Raw genomic sequence first — 20,342 nt, 5'->3', positions numbered from 1 at the left:
TTTTCTTTGATCAGATGAGATGGTCATGGTCATGCTTAAAGAGCTTATCTCAGGTGTGTGTAAGTGTGTCAATGATGGTGAGGTTACAAATACTGGGCTAAGATGAAGGTGGTGTAGGGTTTGCTTTAGTAAAGGCAACATTAGATCCTCTAATCATGCCTCAGTTTGTTCTTCATGTTCTGTATCATTGATCTGACCTTGCAACGTTAAATATAACAGAGTAAAACTCTGACCTTAAACTTCATTCACCTCACCTGTTCTCTTGGGGTCTAACCCTCTCGTTTCACTTGTGCAGAGGCAGAAACTTCGGTAGCGCTGTGTTTCTGGTTCCAGGAAAAGCCTGATGGAGGCTAATCATCCAGACTAGTGAGCTGAAGACCCATCGTTACCTTCAGTGACAGATGGCTGAGGGTTGCTCACATTACACCTGCAGGAGTGTGGATGTGACTCTGGGTTACCTGTGAACGAAGGTGCTTTCATGTGGTGTCAGAAAAATCAGGAAAACCAACATTTCACTGGGAAACAGTGATGAAGGACACCATAAACCATAAAGAGCAAAACATTCTCTGTGATTCAGAGTTTAACTGTATCTTCAACAGATGAAGATGTGATCGGCACCAGCCCTGTGGGCTTAGCAGGCCACAAAGTACAGCTTTGATATCCATCTTACTAATTTCAGTTTTTACAGAACAAATCAGCCTGAATGACATGACCACACTGTTCACGCTGTAGAAGGACCGCTTTTGGTGAATGATCACCACAGTAAAGCCCCACACTGAACTGATACCTCAGCCCTGAAAGGCCCAAGCACTCCCAAAAAGGGGACTTCGATCAAAAACAAAATAAAAAAAGTGATTGATAATCCAAATCCATATTACCATTTTATTGAATTTATAACATGAAACTAGGTTGTTCATGTAAACAAGCTCAGTCATTAGAAGTAGTGAAGTGATCATGTTGTTTAAAGGTCCTTACAATAAGCTCTTAATTAATCAGAATCAGAATAGTGTAATAATCCCTAAGGAAATTAATGAAGAAACAACTGCAGACACAACAACATACATTAGGCTGGACACTGCTGTAATACCAATTTAAACCAGAAGGTGTCAATGTAACCTCAATATAACCTATTGAGAGAAGTATTTCTCACTATAAGATTTGACAAAATAAGTATTTAGCATGACATTTTGGGGATTTTACTGGCTTCACAGCTTGTGTTTCCTTGCAGATGTTAAATGTAACATATGAGCTAAATTATAAACTTCACGTAAACAACCACAAAAACACCACAGAATCAAAGGACCTGCCTCCCCACAGGAACAAGCGCACTTACAGTCATGCTTCTCTAAGAAGTCCAACAGAAGCAGCAGGGAATCAATCACTGCAGTGAAGCAGTTTCCTCCAATAATCAATAATATCTGTGATCAGAAGTTGATGAATGTGCTGTTCTTTAGCTACCTATCGGTAGGATCTGCTGCAGATCGATATCAGATCTCTAATGTTCTCTTTACATTTTAAAGAGTCCTGAGAATGAGACTTTGGACGAATGTGGGTTATTAGGTAATTATTGATTATTGATTACTGGTATAAATGCTGTCAGTAAAGTGGTAATCAATGAGAGGATCATTCAGTGTTTATGAGTTTCCTTTAGTAATCTGTGAGGGTGATTTTAAAAAAACACGATGCACAGTAAAAAAAGCATCAAATGAAAGATTTATTCTTATAACACATGTCATTACACATAAAGGAGCCAATGTGAAAGAGGTCAAATGTAGTCAGAGAAGAGCTGCAGAATCCAGATCAGCGAAGCACAAACCTCCATCCATCCACCAGCAGCTACACATGAGACAGCAGGAGGCTTCAACGCTCAGGTGAAGTCTGAAAACTGCAGCAATGACTGCAACTGTCTGAATTTTGGGCTCACATGGATGACTGTGCTGAGATTACTTTTTAACAGAACTTGAGGACCACTGACATAAACTAGGTCCAGTGCTGACATGTGTGGGCTGAAGAGCAGTGGACTGGAGAAGACTCCTGGAGGAACCGCAGCAATGCTTCTGCAGAGTGAAGCGAGGAGAAAAGCATTTAAAACCAGATCTGCTCGCTTCACAGAAATCTCACAGCTGAGGGCTCCCTCCTCTGAGAGATGACGCTCTCTGTGTAAGGTATGATAAGCTCGGTAAAGAGAAATGCCATTTTGGGGGGAATTACCACCTCCATTAAAATGTAACAAAAGGTTCCCAACCATCATGAAACCATAGGGGAAAGCGTCAGCAGTGCTTTTCCCTTATCCTTAACGCAGTGTTTGCTAAACACTGAACAGGTCGGCCCACAGATCAGTGTTTAGAGTCAGGACTGATCCCACCCCAATCCAAACATCAGTTAAACAGAATCGCCCTCTGGGAAATAATCGTTGCACACCCTCTATTATACAGGCATCCACTAGCAATGTTGATGTGATGTAGCTACCAATGATTGGTTATTTCTTTCTAATTGGTAATTAGTTTGGGTAGTCTGTAAAATTAACTCATAATAAACTAACAGTCCTTATTTAATATCTTGTATTTTCTAAAAATTAGGCCTTTGTTTTACGCCATTACCAAATTACAACACAAATAATAAGCATTTAACATCTCCAGGGTTAGCTTCCTGTCTGCCCGTTTATTTTATAATAGACGAACTACAGCATCAAAATGACTTGATTTGGAAGGTAACCAGCATGTGGTTAACATGAAACCCTAACCATAATCCTACCCAGAAGCAGCTCACCAGAGACCAGGTGGACATGAACAGGTGAACAGAGAGAGATGAGGTCACATACCATCGATCACTATGAGCCATACAGTGTGACGAGAGACTCCTTCAGAGTTGCTTGCCAGGCAGGTGTACTCTCCAGCATCAGCCAGAGTTACGTTTCTCAGAGTCAGCAGCAATTCTACCTCATAATCCATCGTATTCAGATCCTCAACCTGTGAGGGAGACGGACATGGATATCACCCAAACATGTTTCACTCAAAAAGTTCCAATCAAAGCTGGTCAATACAGCTCTAAACACTGGGTCAAGAGTCTGAGAGAACTTTAAGAGTGTGACACTAAAGGCCAGTTTATGCCAGTTAGTTTACTTTTCTTTTAGTACGGGACTAGACTCGGTCCATGTGTGGGAAAGGAAAAGTAATCCCATGGTTTAGTGGCATATCGTGGTGATATGCAGGTAAGAGCGCAGTAAACTGTAACACATTATACAAGTCTTAACTTCTGCCCATCCATCGTCTCTGGAACCCTCCTGAGCCGAGACATCCTTCAGAGGGAGTTCTTTTCCACCACATTTGTCTGCACTCTTATGCCTTTGGTCCAATGCCACAGCTCATCATCACAGATCATGGTAAAAATATAGATTAACAAGTAAATCGACGGCTTTACCTTCACCCAGCACAGCAGACATTCCACCAAGCCCTCTATGAATGCCCTACTTCACTTTACTCTGGTTTGGAAGGAAACTAACCAGAGTGGGCAATCCAACATCTTCTAGATAAAAACTGTTTCGTCAAATTTGGAGGTGCTGATTCTCATCCCTGCCTTCCCGATGAATCTGAATTTGAGCAAACAGGTGGAGTCTTTGCCAGTACACCAGCATAGCATCTGACTGCTAATAGGTGATTTGTCACCCTCACCTTCCTCCACAGAAAAGGTGGAGGACACCACAAGGTCAGCAGCTGATCTTTAGATGGTTTGAGAGCGACTAAATGTCCTGCTTCATGGCTTCACCAACATGTGAGTTTTTGTTTTAGTGACACCCAAAGCTATACTCTACCCTCCCATACATGTCAGCTGCCTCCAGAGGCTCGCAAGCTAACTAAAATTTGATAGGACTCCTTCTACTGCATCTCTGGTGTCCACCAGGTGGTTTGAGGGTTGATGTTGCAGCTCCAATAAGACACCTCTTTAATAGAGAGGTTTAAGCCCAAATAGGACAATTTAATAGAAATTGTCCTATTTGGGCTCAGTGTCCCATCCTCGAAATACCATTCTAATTCTGGAAGTTGCAGCTGTTGAACTTCCTGACCGTTGCCTATAAATGGTATTTTTTTTATATGTTTGAATGTGTCAGGCCTGCCCGGTACCCTCCCCAGCCACAAAGCAGAGGACAGCTCAGCTCCAGTCTTCACTCGAGTGGTTGCAGATGTGATGACAGAAAATGTGCATCTTTGAAGCTGGAGCTGCAGTCTGTGACCTTCATTCCCATTCATTTTTTCTCCCTGTTACACTCATGCACAAAAACTACAAGCTTGGGTTTAGGAAAAGATCACGGTTTGATGACGTTAACCCTTACCCCACCATGGACCAGAATAACATTAATCTAGCTTCAAAAAACTTTGGAGACATAAAATAATACTAACATAAGCCTGTAGTGCTGCCTGATTGTGGTGTACGTACTTTGGGAGGACGAAAAAAGGGAAATATGTCTATGTCTTCTTTGCTGCCATTGATCACGATGTTTTTGAACCACCGTATGTAAGGCTGTGGGTCACCGATCACTGCGCACACAAACTCCACATCACTACCAACAACAGCGATCCGGTTACCCTGCAGCCCAGTATGCAGATCTGGCTTTTGAGGAGAACGCTCTGTAACAAAACAAGGTTTAAGGTTAGCATGATGCAAGATCATACAAACGACTAATGTCCACAGAGAGCAGGAGGAGACAGATAGCCATTCTGTTTGCCTGCAACATGAGGATGTTCAGTCTGGATAAAGTCTTTATGAAACTCTGTACGTTTTGTAGTTTACTGACGTTATGTTTGTCCACTTAGTAAGTACTTAGAAAATGCATTAATGTTATTACTAAAGCTCACTGTGCCATAGTTTAGTGATATTGAGTTTTTATGTGGTTATATTTGCAATCTCAGATTTGGAGGGAGTTCTGTGTTTCTTTCACATGGTCACATTTTAATGTTAGGTGTATTTGATATATTGTTGTTGACTTTGTTCAGTGAGCTTTAATGCGGTTTAAACAAAGAATACCCTTGGGACACCCCTACAGCAAATCAGCACTTTATTCACTCCAGCATTTCCACTCTTATACTTCTCAAAGTGCTGTAATTTTATTTTTACTTGTTAAGGCCGAACCGCCTCCATCAGTCATGCAACCTCCTTGTTGCTGTGGGCGGTTGTACAGGACCAGTGAAAAGTTCGGACACACCCACCGAAGGTCAGAGTTATGGTCGACACACACAGTCCAAAGTACTGGAACCATCTGGTTTTTGCAATAACGCATGCTGTATGCCGTGTATACATGCTGCAGATAATCTTACCAATTACATTCAGCTGATAGGTGTGTTGGAGGGTCCCGTGTCTATTCTGCACCACACAGGTGTAGTTCCCTTCATCAGAGGGAGACACTGACTCCTTTATTAGAGTCCATGTGTGGTCTCTGATCTGCAAGATTAAAGAAAGATACAGAAAGGGTGAAGTAAAGCTTTACAAACTGAAGTTGTTTCTAGAGGCCTTTGACTCGTTGGTCCATCCTGACCTCTTTTCCGTTCTTGTACCATCGCAGGGCAGGAAGTGGCTTTCCTGTCGCTTGGCAGTGAAACTTCACCGTCTTCCCGACAGGAACTCTGTAGATGTGTCTCTTGTCCGGCCTCACCCACTGCGGTGGCAGTGAATCTGAGACAACACAAGGAAAACATCATGATTAATACTGCGTATGCACCTTTCCAACACAAAGACTGAAACTAAGAGGATCAGCTTGAGGGTTAGCGTGCAGCTTCTCACTGCCTGTGCAACATTCCCCAGGTTTTTCTGAACAGGGTCGAATTAAATGCCTTTTTCACCACAACCAAAACATTTCATGTTCTCTGATGAAGCAAACACCATGTAATTAAAACCATCTATTTTGAAACTGAAAGACAGGTTTAGCTCATTAGCGGCGTTTTCGAGGATCATAAAAAACTGCCTTCTGTGACACACAACATGCTTAAGGAGCACAAATTTGCACCCCAAAGAAACCATCTTCCAGGTCGAGAACAGGGTCCTAGGCGCCCTAGGCAAGAGCCATCCGGCATTTTGCAGACCCCTCCCTTATATTGTAAGGTAAAGGCCGTACAATAATACAGAAAAACCTCAACCATCAACTGACCTCCTGTGAGCAAGCACTTGGTGATAAGGGGAAGGAAAAACTCCCTTTTAACAGGAAGAAACAGGCTCAGGGAGGGGTGGCCATCTGCTACGACCAGTTGGGGTGAGAAGACAGAACTAAAAATATGCTGTGGAAGAGAGACAGAGATTAATAATAAGTTGTGGCAAACCACCAGGGGATTCCACTCATACCCAGCGAGAAGGGAAGAGGGAGGAGTGATGTTTTGGATTCTAGGAGATGTTTTGCCGCCTTGTGAAGTCACTGGGGTTGAGTGAAGCTGAGATTAAAGTTGATATAAAATGTGATGAGCTCTCGTGTCATCCTTACATGCCTCCACAAAGTAATGATTAAGTGCAGGGAGGTGTATAAGACCTTCCAGCTGCCCTGAATGGTTTGAACTGAGTTTTACATTTTTCACTGTAAATAAATGCACCGGGTTCACTTGGAGCTAACAACTCTCAAAAACCTGAGGTGTTACATTTGGTACAGTGGTAATTCTGATGGGTTTTCCCATTTGCGCCATGGTTCCTGGCTCTTGTCCTTGCTGGGTTTGGTAACGTTTAGGGCTGTTCTTGTTCCCCAGGTGTTTTCACTTCTCCCGGTTGCCCTGCTGTATACTCAGAGGGGTCCTCGGCCCTCAGTCTTTGCCTCAGCTTCTGTTAAGCTATCCTAGTTCCTCCCTGTAAACTCTGAATCCTGTTCTGCACATTGCTTTGTAGATTTTGTATTGTGCAACATTCTGTTTTTAAAAGGTGGGGTTTGAGTTAACTCTGGCCTGTTACTGATTTTGTGTCTGACAAACTCCACCCCTACCCATAAACTTAGGTAGTTTGAGAATGACTTGGTGGATGTTGAGAGGTTAACAGGGAAATGCATATATTTCTATGAAATAGGGTGACACACCATATCAGACTCTATGGCTTAGGTGTCAAACTCTGGCCCGCGGGCCAAATTTGGCCCGCAGACTATTGCATTTGGCCTGCGAAGCCATACCAAATTACTATTAGAGCTGGCCTACTGGTATTATACAGCTAATATATATATTGTTTAGTATTAAGCTTTGCTTGTTCCATATTCAATTTTTCAGCAAAACGTGTTTGAGCCCATAAGAAAAGATTCATTCTTATATCTGGAGGAATAAATATATTTCAATAAATATTAACGTTAGCCCGCAACTTTGTTCCAGTTTTGAATTTTGGCCCACTGTGTATTTGAGTTTGACACCCCTGCTCTATGGCATGGTCCTGGGTCGGTGACCCAGCATTTTGAGTTTATTATTATTTTCTAGTTTCTTCTGATTTTGTGGTAATTCTTATTTTGTATTAGTTCTTAGGGTTTGGTTCTTGTGTTTAGTGTTTTAATGTTCTCCCGTCTGTGCTCTGTTCGTGCCCCTAAGTTAGTGTTGTAGAACAGCTTGTGAATTTCCTGTTTTACTTTGAAGGTCTGTGTCTCGTCGTGTCTAATTAGGTTCAGCTGTGTTCCCCTCTGGTGTGTCATTCCCGCATTACCTTGTGTGTATTTATAGTGGGTGCCTGCCTGTGTTCCTTGTCGGTTCGTCTGTGTTATTCAGTGTTTCTCCGCGTCTCTCTGCCTTGCTTCCTCCGTGTCATCTCCATGTATCGTCCTGTGTCCTTATGTTTTCAGGTTTGTTTATTAATTTTTCCCAGTCTAGGTTTTAGTAGCTCCCTGTTCCTTATTTCCTGTATTTGTACTTCGCTATCACGTTAAATAAACACTCACTCGCACCCCAGCCAGTACCTGCATTTTGGGTCCTTTTCTCGTAACACCACACGACTGCTGCCCCAGCCATGACACTCAATGTTTTTACTGTTTATGAACTAATTGACCTTGTCTCCAAAAACCCATGTAAGCCAGAGCAAACCCGAACAGTGGTCCCATTAACTGGTTAACTACCAGTTTAGATTCTTTGCTTGTCATCTGACAACTTCTAAACATTTTGTGTCCCTCATTCAATACTTTCATTGAATCATAGAACAAATATTTACTCAATATATTAATATTAACAGAGAAGGAGAGATCTGAGATCATATGTCTGTATTCTATCCTGTACAGATCTTCATGTACCTTCATAGACAGTGAGCCATGCAGATCTGTAGGAAAACCCAACAGAGCTTCCAGCCAGACAGGTGTACTCTCCAGCATCATCCAGAGTTATGTTCCTCAGAGTCAACACCTCAATTTCTTTGTCTGTGGTGTTCAAACGATCACTCTGAGAGAGAAACACACAAAAATCTGTGTCATCCTTCATCAGTGTCCCCCAAAGGTCAGAGCTGAGTTAAATTCCTCACCATCAGCAAACTGAAACCAAAAGTCAAACTTAAATCTCTCACAAAGTCAGTGAATTCAGTTCATGGATGCAAACTTTAATTTTACCACTTCAACAGTCTAGTGCAGAAGACTAAGATCACTCTGAAAAATCAGAGTGATCTCAGGGGGGTGGAGAAGTGGGTTCAGAGTGTGGTGTCAGGGGAGGCTTACCCACACAGCTGTTCTTCATCACCTGTCTGAGCTGTGTGGTTTGAAGCCATGCAAGCATGTCAGAAACAGCTGGAAATAAAACACCTGTTAACGTGTCACACTGTGTGTGGGGGTACTTTATACCTGTCACAAATCTGAGAAAATATAAGGATTTAAAAACACAAAATCATAAATTGAAGCATAAAGATTTGGTTCAGCTTTATTTCCAGTTCAGTTAGATTTCCTGTTGCTGAGACTGGACTGATGAATCGGACGTCTAATCAGCAAACTCAGCTTTCGTCCATAATTCAACAGCTTTCCCAGCAGAACATTGTTTCCTGAATGGCAGTAAGCTGTTAGAACAATGATTCAAAAAGTGATGTTCCCATATGTTGTTATTGTAAATGTCTTTTAAAAAAAACCCCAACTTTACCCATTTCTGTTCACACAGTTTTCAGAGGCTGGAAATAATGAGAGGTTGACACACCTGAGTGAAAGTCTTCTTTTTTCTTGATCTGTTCCTTTGGGAGCAGCAGATTATGTGCCTTCATCTCACACTATTTTAGCAACCTCCTCTGTTAGACCAACCTCCTGGATCAGAGTCTTGTGCTGGGAAAGGGATCCCAATGCAGCTCCTTACTGGAGCAGGCGGTTTTAAGAATGCTGCGGACTAAAACTAGTCAGTGGGTGCCAAGCGCCTTTGTATTATGTCATGATGTTTAGCAAATTTAACTGTATTTCTTTGGAATGTATCTCAGGGTTTTCTTCTGTTTTTAAGCTGCTCATATTCATAATGATATATTTTCATATTTGTTTGGTTTTATGTTTGTTTATTGTTTTTTGTTAATAACTGCACAAACATTTGCACATCTGATTGATAGTTTTTGGTCACATGACTGACTCGTTACTCCATCGTGTCAGCCAATAGTGGACAGTTGGTATTACTGCAGGACTGAAGTGTTGTGGGGGGTTTTCACCTGTCTCGAGCCAAGACTACCAGGATAATCTATTCATATAGGAAAAACAAAGATATGAAGACAAATTGCAAATTTTGGGGACTTCTGATGTATATTCTGCCACAGCAGCTTTATTATGACATGCACACGCAATATATCTACCTTCCTTCACGCCATCACATGGGCAGCTCTCTCCCTTTACCAGTCACAGTCCCTCAATTTGAAATGACTTTCCTTCTCCTTCGCCGTCAACAAACATGCCCTCCCCTTCTCCTTTTCCTTTCTGAGGGAAACATGGCCTAATGTGGATCTGAAGTTATGTGCCAGTAGAGAACTCTTATTCCCAGCACTGGGAAAACCACCGGGATACAAAGTGTATTCCTTCTAATTGGGGAGGTGTGTACTACCAAATTCACCCTCATCACTTAGCCAATTAAGCCAAGATCTGCTTATTTCACTAAACATATTCTAAGGGCTCTGACGGAGATCAGATTTATCCTCCTTCATTATAGATGTAAAGAGTGTCACACAGCAAAATAAAGCTAACAAAAGAAAATTACTAAAACTGGTCTAAAGCTGAATTTGGTGGTGTTGGTACGTACTTTAAGAACACGAACATAGGGCAGCCCGTCCGGTCCCACACTGCTGCTGTTGATGATGATGTTTTTGAGCCACTGAATGTGAGTATGTATGTCGCTGAAAACGTGGCACACAAACTCCACGTCGCTGCCAACAGCTGCCGTCTGGTCGGCCGGCAGCCCTTCCTGCAGGATGGGCCTGCTAGGACGCTCTGAAACAGGTGGGTTGGAGATGAAAACAGGGGTAATCTTTACGAATGAGTTAGATATCCACAGAGAGGAGAACAGCATGTCACCAGTAACACCTGGAGGACGTACCTGCGGATTGATTTTCTAACTGTAGTCATCCACGAACCATCGTGTTTTTCCAGAGAATGGCTTTTTACATTTAGCAGTGAAACAGTTTGTGAGCAAAATGTTAATAATGAACTTTTGAGTGTTCTGGTTCTATCGGTCACAGTACCATTCACAATCAGTATGAATGGGTAACAGTATTCATGTCATGGGTGACATGAATACTGTTACCCATTCATGGAAGGACACTGAAGAAAAATAACAAGTAGTTCCCTTTATCTGAGGGAACCAATGACGTCATTATTAGAGTCCCTGTGTGTTCTCTGATCTGAACGATTGAGCACAGGTAAAGACAGAAAATAAAATAAAGCTTAAAATCTGGTCGTGCCTCTAAAATTTCCACTTTACAGCCAGAAACACACCTGAAAGCCTCCGATTCTGTGATCCCTCCTTAACAGTTTCCCGTTCTTGTACCATTCTATTGCGGGAACCGGGTCTCCTGTTGCTTTGCATTGCATTTTTATCGTGTTGGAGACAAACGCAGCATAGAGCTTTTTCATTTCTGGCTGTACCCACTGTGGAGCCATCACTGGTAAGGAGGCACCATGTGGTAAAGCTCATCAGTTTACAGTGAAGAACTCTTTGCCACTAGACACCTTCCATTATTACTGAGACATTCCCAGTGTCCACCTTGTTCAATTCAAACATTTTATTGTGATAGATTTTTGAAGTGTTTGAAGATAAATAAATTTACTGACACTGAAAAATGTTGAAAGATGTATTGATATTGGATAAGTCAGAGCTTTTGAGCCAATACCAATTAAACATCAGGCCTTTCCAGTAGTGTGCCAGACCAGGTGAAAAGTTCTGGGACAGGACACCCACCGAAGGTCAGAGTTATGGTCGACACACACAGTCCAAAGTACTGGAACCATCTGGTTTTTGCAATAACGCATGCTGTATGCCGTGTATACATGCTGCAGATAATCTTACCAAATACATTCAGCTGATAGGTGTGTTGGAGGGTCCCGTGTCTATTCTGCACCACACAGGTGTAGTTCCCTTCATCAGAGGGAGACACTGACTCCTTTATTAGAGTCCATGTGTGGTCTCTGATCTGCAAGATTAAAGAAAGATACAGCAAGGGTGAAGTAAAGCTTTACAAACTGAAGTTGTTTCTAGAGGCCTTTGACTCGTTGGTCCATCCTGACCTCTTTTCCGTTCTTGTACCATCGCAGGGCAGGAAGCGGCTTTCCTGTCGCTCGGCAGTGAAACTTCACCGTCTTCCCGACAGGAACTCTGTAGATGTGTCTCTTGTTCGGCCTCACCCACTGCGGTGGCAGTGAATCTGAGACAACATAAGGAAAACATCATGATTAATACTGCGTATGCACCTTTCCAACACAAAGACTGAAACTAAGAGGATCTGCTTGAGGGTTAGCGTGCAGCTTCTCACTGCCTGTGCAACATTCCCCAGGTTTTTCTGAACAGGGTCGAATTAAATGCCTTTTTCACCACAACCAAAACATTTCATGTTCTCTGATGAAGCAAACACCATGTAATTAAAACCATCTATTTTGAAACTGAAAGACAGGTTTAGCTCATTAGCGGCGTTTTCGAGGATCATAAAAAACTGCCTTCTGTGACACACAACATGCTTAAGGAGCACAAATTTGCACCCCAAAGAAACCATCTTCCAGGTCGAGAACAGGGTCCTAGGCGCCCTAGGCAAGAGCCATCCGGCATTTTGCAGACCCCTCCCTCCTCAAGGTGCTTTATATTGTAAGGTAAAGGCCGTACAATAATACAGAAAAACCTCAACCATCAACTGACCTCCTGTGAGCAAGCACTTGGTGATAAGGGGAAGGAAAAACTCCCTTTTAACAGGAAGAAACAGGCTCAGGGAGGGGTGGCCATCTGCTACGACCAGTTGGGGTGAGAAGACAGAACTAAAAATATGCTGTGGAAGAGAGACAGAGATTAATAATAAGTTGTGGCAAACCACCAGGGGATTCCACTCATACCCAGCGAGAAGGGAAGAGGGAGGAGTGATGTTTTGGATTCTAGGAGATGTTTTGCCGCCTTGTGAAGTCACTGGGGTTGAGTGAAGCTGAGATTAAAGTTGATATAAAATGTGATGAGCTCTCGTGTCATCCTTACATGCCTCCACAAAGTAATGATTAAGTGCAGGGAGGTGTATAAGACCTTCCAGCTGCCCTGACTGGTTTGAACTGAGTTTTACATTTTTCACTGTAAATAAATGCACCGGGTTCACTTGGAGCTAACAACTCTCAAAAACCTGAGGTGTTACATTTGGTACAGTGGTAATTCTGATGGGTTTTCCCATTTGCGCCATGGTTCCTGGCTCTTGTCCTTGCTGGGTTTGGTAACGTTTAGGGCTGTTCTTGTTCCCCAGGTGTTTTCACTTCTCCCGGTTGCCCTGCTGTATACTCAGAGGGGTCCTCGGCCCTCAGTCTTTGCCTCAGCTTCTGTTAAGCTATCCTAGTTCCTCCCTGTAAACTCTGAATCCTGTTCTGCACATTGCTTTGTGGATTTTGTATTGTGCAACATTCTGTTTTTAAAAGGTGGGGTTTGAGTTAACTCTGGCCTGTTACTGATTTTGTGTCTGACAAACTCCACCCCTACCCATAAACTTAGGTAGTTTGAGAATGACTTGGTGGATGTTGAGAGGTTAACAGGGAAATGCATATATTTCTATGAAACAGGGTGACACACCATATCAGACTCTATGGCATAGGTGTCAAACTCTGGCCCGCGGGCCAAATTTGGCCCGCAGACTATTGCATTTGGCCTGCGAAGCCATACCAAATTACTATTAGAGCTGGCCTACTGGTATTATACAGCTAATATATATATTGTTTAGTATTAAGCTTTGCTTGTTCCATATTCAATTTTTCAGCAAAACGTGTTTGAGCCCATAAGAAAAGATTCATTCTTATATCTGGAGGAATAAATATATTTCAATAAATATTAATGTTAGCCCGCAACTTTGTTCCAGTTTTGAATTTTGGCCCACTGTGTATTTGAGTTTGACACCCCTGCTCTATGGCATGGTCCTGGGTCGGTGACCCAGCATTTTGAGTTTATTATTATTTTCTAGTTTCTTCTGATTTTGTGGTAATTCTTATTTTGTATTAGTTCTTAGGGTTTGGTTCTTGTGTTTAGTGTTTTAATGTTCTCCCGTCTGTGCTCTGTTCGTGCCCCTAAGTTAGTGTTGTAGAACAGCTTGTGAATTTCCTGTTTTACTTTGAAGGTCTGTGTCTCGTCGTGTCTAATTAGGTTCAGCTGTGTTCCCCTCTGGTGTGTCATTCCCGCATTACCTTGTGTGTATTTATAGTGGGTGCCTGCCTGTGTTCCTTGTCGGTTCGTCTGTGTTATTCAGTGTTTCTCCGCGTCTCTCTGCCTTGCTTCCTCCGTGTCATCTCCATGTATCGTCCTGTGTCCTTATGTTTTCAGGTTTGTTTATTAGTTTTTCCCAGTCTAGGTTTTAGTAGCTCCCTGTTCCTTATTTCCTGTATTTGTACTTCGCTATCACGTTAAATAAACACTCACTCGCACCCCAGCCAGTACCTGCATTTTGGGTCCTTTTCTCGTAACACCACACGACTGCTGCCCCAGCCATCCGAACAGTGGTCCCATTAACTGGTTAACTACCAGTTTAGATTCTTTGCTTGTCATCTGACAACTTCTAAACATTTTGTGTCCCTCATTCAATACTTTCATTGAATCATAGAACAAATATTTACTCAATATATTAATATTAACAGAGAAGGAGAAGAGAGAACAGAGAAGGACACTGAAAAATGTTGAAAGATGTATTGATATTGGATAAGTCAGAGCTTTTGAGCCAATACTAATTAAACATCAGGCCTTTCCAGTAGTGTGCCAGACCAGGTCCCAGTTCTGGGACAGGACAGTCAAAGAATCAACAAGAGCTGTATTTGAACATTTATCTTCGGAGGATTTCCCATTTTTGACATTCAGTCAAGCTTCGGAGCCCTTTTCTGATCCCCAAGCACTGCCTCAAGTCAAGCAATAAACAATTAACCACAGAACATCTGTTTGCCTCCTCAGTTATCTGGGACCTGGTAAGTTGGTCATTTAATAACATTTGTTTCACACAAAGTTAGTTATGAGAGTTGGCATAATCTTTCAAAACTAGACTAAACCAAAAAGTGAAGGTGCATGTGGATGGGGCTTTGGGCTGGGCAATTTCACCTAAAATCTATATTGCGGTATAATTTGAAGCATGTGCGGTAACAATATGTTTAGCAATATCTTCTTTTCTTCTGTATACCGTATTTTCCGCACTATTAGGCGCACTTAAAATCCTTTAATTTTCTCAAAAATCAACAGTGCATCTTATAATGCACCTTATGTATGAATTCTGGTTGTGCTTACTGACCTCGAACCGATTTTATGTGGTACATGTCACTTAAAAATCTGTTAAAAAATGTTTTAGTACCACTTTGGTAAGCTACAAAGCTGCACCACTTGATGGATTGTCTGAGCATCACGGCTACCATAGTCAGGAGCCTCGCGGAGTGATCTGGGTCCAAAACCATCCGCTTCAGGTCCCAAAGTCAAACGATCATTGTGGCATCACTGAGAGTTAAAAACTGTCTAAATTCTTTCATCTTTGATAAAAATGCTTTACCAGGTGTAACAATTAAGTTTAACATCCAGGCATCCATGAAAACAGAATTTATTAAATTTAACGGAGTTAGAAGTTAGCAGGAAGTTAGCTCGCTAGTTTCCACTTAAACATGATATAGCATGATCTGACTGAGAGATTTTTGAAAAAATTAAAACACACAGCTCTGCTTTCACTCCCGACATAAATGAAGACAGAAAACTAAACAGCAGTGACTTTTTTAGGGTTACTGAAGTTAGACTAGCTGGTATATAATGATGTGCTACGTGATCGCTAGCAATACACCTATGTTAGCATAATATAAACACAGTGAAGCAAACTTTTTCCCACTCAATAAAAGTGGGGGTTCCCAATGGTTAGGGACAAATGCAATCGCATGGCAGGATGCTGTAAACGGACTAAACGTCAGTCAGGAGAACAACTGAGATAATCTATCCACAATACGAGGTTAGTCATTAGTATACTGCAGCAACATAGGAATAGAGCAGCTGTGAGAGAATTCACCATTAATGAATCAAAAGTACGGTTGCGCAGTTTTTGGCTTTACTCGTATTCCAAAACGTGCTTCATCTCTTCACTATTACTGTCGCCTGGCATAATTTGCAGATGATATTGCTTGCAGCCGCTGTGATGCTTTGACCAAAACAGGTGCAGCTTGATGACACCATCAACATGCGCTATTGCGGTAGAGCAGAATAGTCAAAATCTCTACCGTTGGCCAAATTCATATCGTTTCTACCGAATACCGTTTATACCGCCCACCCCTAATGCGGCTGTTAGGGAAAGTGGTAGTTTGCTGAAAAGAGCTGCATGGCCAAGAAAGCAAAAGACTTCCTCAGTTTCTGCCAGACAGCTCCTGGGAATGGGAAGAATAGAGATCGACAGACCAAGTGACTTTCACGCATATCACATTATAACGTGATATAGCGTGAAAAGTATATTGTTCTAACAATTTACCTTTCACGTTTGAACGATATAATAATATCATTATAATATCATAGATATTGGTGAAAAAAAAGCTTTATGTTGTAAAAAACTGTTGTGCCTTAATTTGTTGATGTTTTTACATATATTCCTTTTTAAAATACTAAAATTTGTATATTTATTTATTTTTGTTTGTCTGATAGCATTTATTTAAAAAATAAATTGGACATTTCAAACAGTTACTCACTACTTGAGTAGTCTTTTCACCAAGTACTTTTTTACTCTTACTTGAGTATCTTTTTTAAGACTACTTTTCATTTTTACTTGAGTAATAATATTTTAAAGTAATGCTACTCTTACTTGAGTACAATATACTCGAGCCACCTCTGGTGATCACTGACTGTTTTTAGGAGCTTTTTGAGATTAAATAGAAGAAAATACAAAACATTAAACATGTTAACAACACAAAAGCCATATTAAACGCAGACTACTTTAGACCCGGAAGCAGGATTTGTCACGTCATCACTTAAAGACAGGATTGCCTTCTCAGTAAGGATTCCACTTGACCAGGGTCTATACTGAGTTTTGAAATTGAGCATTAATTAGCATTTAGTTCTATCTGACATTAGTAAATCCACGATTAATCCTTAATTCAAAAGATTTATTTTTGAAGAAAACAATATTATAGAGTCCAGAATGAATGAGTCCTGGGGGGGCGGCCACGTGGCCAGTGGCTGAGACGAATCAGTTCTGGTGGGCTATGGCGTTATTTTTGTGCCACTATTCTGAGCGCATGTAAGAAGAATTGCAGGTGCAAGTGTTGCATTTTGAGGAGAAATTTATTTTGAGCTAAGAAATATTTGAGTGAACAAAATTCATTGCTGCGTGCAAAAAATGTATTTCAGTGTTTGCTATTATCCACACACACACACACAATAGCAGCCCCTGTCGCTCAGTTTTTGCATTTGCGCTCGCTCACAATGTGTTGCTTGCGCTCTCAACATTTCTGCCCATGCCCGCTCAACTCTTTCTGTACACCGTTATATTTGTGCCACAAAACCAGCCAATCACAGACTTGGATGCAAAAAAAATCAGATTTGCTGTTTTGGTCTCCAATCAGCTCGAAATGACGAAATGCAATATCCCAGAATCCATTTCGTCCAAAACTTAAACGAGGCAGTGGCGGAGGAACACAGAGTGGCGGAGTTTGAAATATTATTCTTTCTGGGTCACAAAATAAACTTTTAACATATTTTCAGGCGCGAATGGTCCTGTGTAAACTTCAAATATCTGCTCGATTTATCAACACATCACATATTTGCAAAAGTGCTCTAATGTTTTCGGAGATGCCTGTTACCCACCAGCTGACCGCATAGCTGGACTGGCCTTTGGGCATACCGGGCATTTGCCCGGTGGGCCGATGGTGATTTTTCATTTTTATGTTAGTTTGTTTGTTTGTGTAATGGTATAAACAATAAAAGGTGGTGGATTAGCCAATTGGTCATGAACAACTCTGGGCTGGACCAATTACAATACATCCATATTGAGGGGGAAAGGAATGCGATTCGTCCCATACTTCAGTTAGAATGAAAAAAAAGACACAAAGCTGGAGTTATTCTGTCTTTGCTGCACAGCTGCCTCTTCTTCTCTCATTCTCTGTCCCTCCTTCTTCTGTTGCTACTTCAATCATGAAACTGATCAATGATCAGCTGATTGTCTCTCTTGTTTGTTTATCGCCCACTTTGAGCCAGAAACAGGAAACCAGTGGATGTAGCTAAACAACAGCAGCATGTTTAAGCTTGATCAGCTGTTGTTAGAATTTATTTAATATTACTTTCTAGTATCAGCTGATGTTTGCTGGAGCCACAGCTGTAAAAGCTGCTGGTCATGATATCGGTTTGGATATGTGGTGAGAGGGAAACATGAAGATGAAACCAGGAGATGTCCTTACTGAATCATCAGAGCTGAACAGGTGATGGAGAAACAGGTTTACCTTTTAGGTATGAATGAGATGACATGAATGAGTTGAAGGGAAGTTATGAACTGTTTCTGAGAGACAAATAACACCAGGATCCTTTGTAGCTGACAGCTGGTTACTGTGAAGGGGCGGGTCTGGCAAAGTTTTGCCAGGGGGGCAGGTAGAGCATTAACAGGGAAAGGGGGGCACAAAGAAATACTTTTCTTTCTTATTCTCATTTAAAATGTCTCGCTTTTATTAAATAATTATCTGAATCTTACAACCAAATTTTTTATCTGATGTACAACGTATAGAAATCATACTTAAACCAACAAGACAGTGTACATCACTGTCACAACAGCGTTTGTTTTCATTCAAAGGCTTTATGGCTTTTCCTATAATACCTGGGGGGCCGGTCTCTAGTCAAAATGCCCGGGCCGATTTTTTGTCCCAGTCCAGCCCTGCCTGTGTCAATATGTTTGTGTTTGGGAGTGAACGATGGTAGGTGGCAAACACTGGGCTGATTTTTCTTGAAGAGTGCTTGTCAGCAAAAGCACATTTAGACAGAGCGCCCATGACGCTTCTTACCTTTGTCTGTGCTCTCTGAGTCCAGACCAGACTGAGCCAGAGAGAAGTGAACCAGCAGCAGCAGGGACCAGAAACGCATCATGTCCTAAGCATCAACTTACAGGGACGTCCACACTCTGAGCACTCTGCAGCAACAACAAAACCAAACTCAACCACCATTATGTCACTGAGTCTTCAATTCAATTCAATTCAATTCAATTTTATTTATATAGCGCACAACAGCAGCTGCCTCAAGGCAGTTTATAATGTACAGTATATCCTATAATAATAGAGAAAAACCCAACAATCATATGACCCCCTATGAGCAAGCACTTTGGCAACAGTGGGAAGGAAAAACTCCTGTTTAACAGGAAGAAACCTCCGGCAGAAGCAGGCTCAGGGAGGGTAAGCCATCTGCTGCGACCGGTTGGGGTGAGAGAAGGAAGACAGGATGACTTTAGGTGACTGTAACACATCTGCAGCGTCAATGAAAACAGAGGGCGCTCCACTCACCCTCTGTGCAAACAGCTGTTCAGTCTGTGTTTGTTAACAGGATCAGAGTTTGCTGGCTGTTGAAGGTCAGAGGCCTTTGAATCATCTCCTTTTGTTTAACCTCTCACTGATATGAACTGATCTTTTTGCTTTTACTGTATTTATTTTTATTTTTATTGGACAGTGTTTCATCTGTAAACTTACCGAGAGGCTTCGTGCAGATGTTTGTGTGGCTGGGATCTCCACTGGAGTCTTTGGGTTACTGTTATGTTGTTCTGCACGTCTTAAATCTGACAGACTTACTGTCTGTGATTATAACCAGACAATCAAACAAACTCCATCAGAGCTCAAATAAAAAGGAAACTTGAAGCTAAATAAAATAATAACAATAATAATAATAAATATTAGAACATAATAACCCTGGTTTAATGAAAGCGGAAAGCCACACCTCTGTGTGACATATGTTTAATTCCTTATTGAATATAGGAAACATAACATTATCAGCACAACACAGAAATACATTAATGGCATTTATGGCATGATTTAGAGAAGCTGGACTCACCATGTATTTCTTTATTTGTTTTTAAATTTATTATAGCTTTCACTTTGTTTTCACTTTCATGTACCTTTAGTATTTTATTTTTAGTTAAATGATGGAGCAGAGCAAAAGCAAACAGCCTGACTGAGCACTGGTGGGGTCAAAGGTCACAGCAGTGGTACCTGTAGTCATTCATGCAGCAGATGACTCACCGTCAGTGGAAACAGAGAGGACTGACACGTTAGTTCGTCCTGGGATTTCAGCACCAACCTCGACAGAAGTGTCCCGTAGCACGTCTAAGCCTGAACCAGCGGCTCTAGTAATGGTTAAAACCCTGGTGGTGTGATTACAGATGCCCCCTGAGGGCGGGACGAGGGTCGTCCATTTACTGTAAGAGAAACACGGAGATGAAACGCCTACACAAGGTCATATTTACTCTGGAGTCCCTGTTTACTCAGTGACCACAATCTGCCAGGCGGTCTCTATTAAATACACTCATTATGTGTTTTCACTAATAGGGACAAAACTGTAAATTAATTTTAATGCAAAACCTATGACTGTTACAGTTGCTCCCTCAATAACAGCAGGTGGGGGCAACTATGACACTGTAAAAATACATCATATTAAAGCAGTATTACTCACAGTATTCACAGTACTTTAATAGTACCTAATAATGTAACTTTAAAATGTTTAGCTGGTATTCTTTTACATTTTTGAGCAGGATCAGTATCATCAAAGGGCCAT

At 41.6% G+C, this 20,342-nt stretch overlaps 1 protein-coding gene across 2 annotated transcripts; it reads right to left on the bottom strand.

Moving 5' to 3' along the window:
• Nucleotides 1-1,701: 1,701 nt before the first annotated feature.
• LOC148102037 (fibroblast growth factor receptor 1-A-like) lies at nucleotides 1,702-19,940 on the bottom strand. 2 transcript variants are annotated; one of them, XM_087843408.1, is made up of 10 exons: nucleotides 19,811-19,940; nucleotides 19,265-19,366; nucleotides 18,590-18,714; nucleotides 10,176-10,363; nucleotides 8,225-8,369; nucleotides 5,531-5,667; nucleotides 5,313-5,436; nucleotides 4,435-4,625; nucleotides 2,822-2,969; nucleotides 1,702-2,057 (listed from the first exon to the last, which is right to left on the bottom strand). In XM_087843408.1, the coding sequence occupies exons 3-10, from the start codon at nucleotides 18,669-18,671 to the stop codon at nucleotides 1,981-1,983; spliced, it is 1,092 nt and encodes a 363-aa protein (XP_087699534.1). In that variant the 5' UTR covers nucleotides 18,672-18,714; nucleotides 19,265-19,366; nucleotides 19,811-19,940; the 3' UTR covers nucleotides 1,702-1,980. The 2 variants fall into 2 exon arrangements, with proteins under 2 accessions (XP_087699534.1, XP_087699533.1); XM_087843407.1 differs by lacking the exon at nucleotides 19,265-19,366.
• Nucleotides 19,941-20,342: the final 402 nt, after the last annotated feature.

The sequence above is a fragment of the Neolamprologus brichardi genome, chromosome 7, assembly GCF_056152115.1.
Source record: "Neolamprologus brichardi isolate AB-2024 chromosome 7, ASM5615211v1, whole genome shotgun sequence".
Lineage (NCBI taxonomy): Eukaryota > Metazoa > Chordata > Actinopteri > Cichliformes > Cichlidae > Neolamprologus > Neolamprologus brichardi.
The sequence above is the reverse complement of the archived record's forward strand: the minus strand, read 5'-3'. Positions and strand labels throughout refer to the sequence as shown.

Excerpts from the sequence above, each read along its gene's own strand:
- LOC148102037 (XM_087843408.1), bottom strand. The coding sequence starts at position 18,671 with ATGATGCGTTTCTGGTCCCTGCTGCTGCTGGTTCACTTCTCTCTGGCT. Across the intron at positions 5,668-8,224 it reads ATGGCTCACTGTCTATGAAG|ATTCACTGCCACCGCAGTGG; the intron begins GTACATGAAGAT and ends GTGTTGTCTCAG. Across the intron at positions 2,970-4,434 it reads CCTTTTTTCGTCCTCCCAAA|GTTGAGGATCTGAATACGAT; the intron begins GTACGTACACCA and ends TCTCCCTCACAG.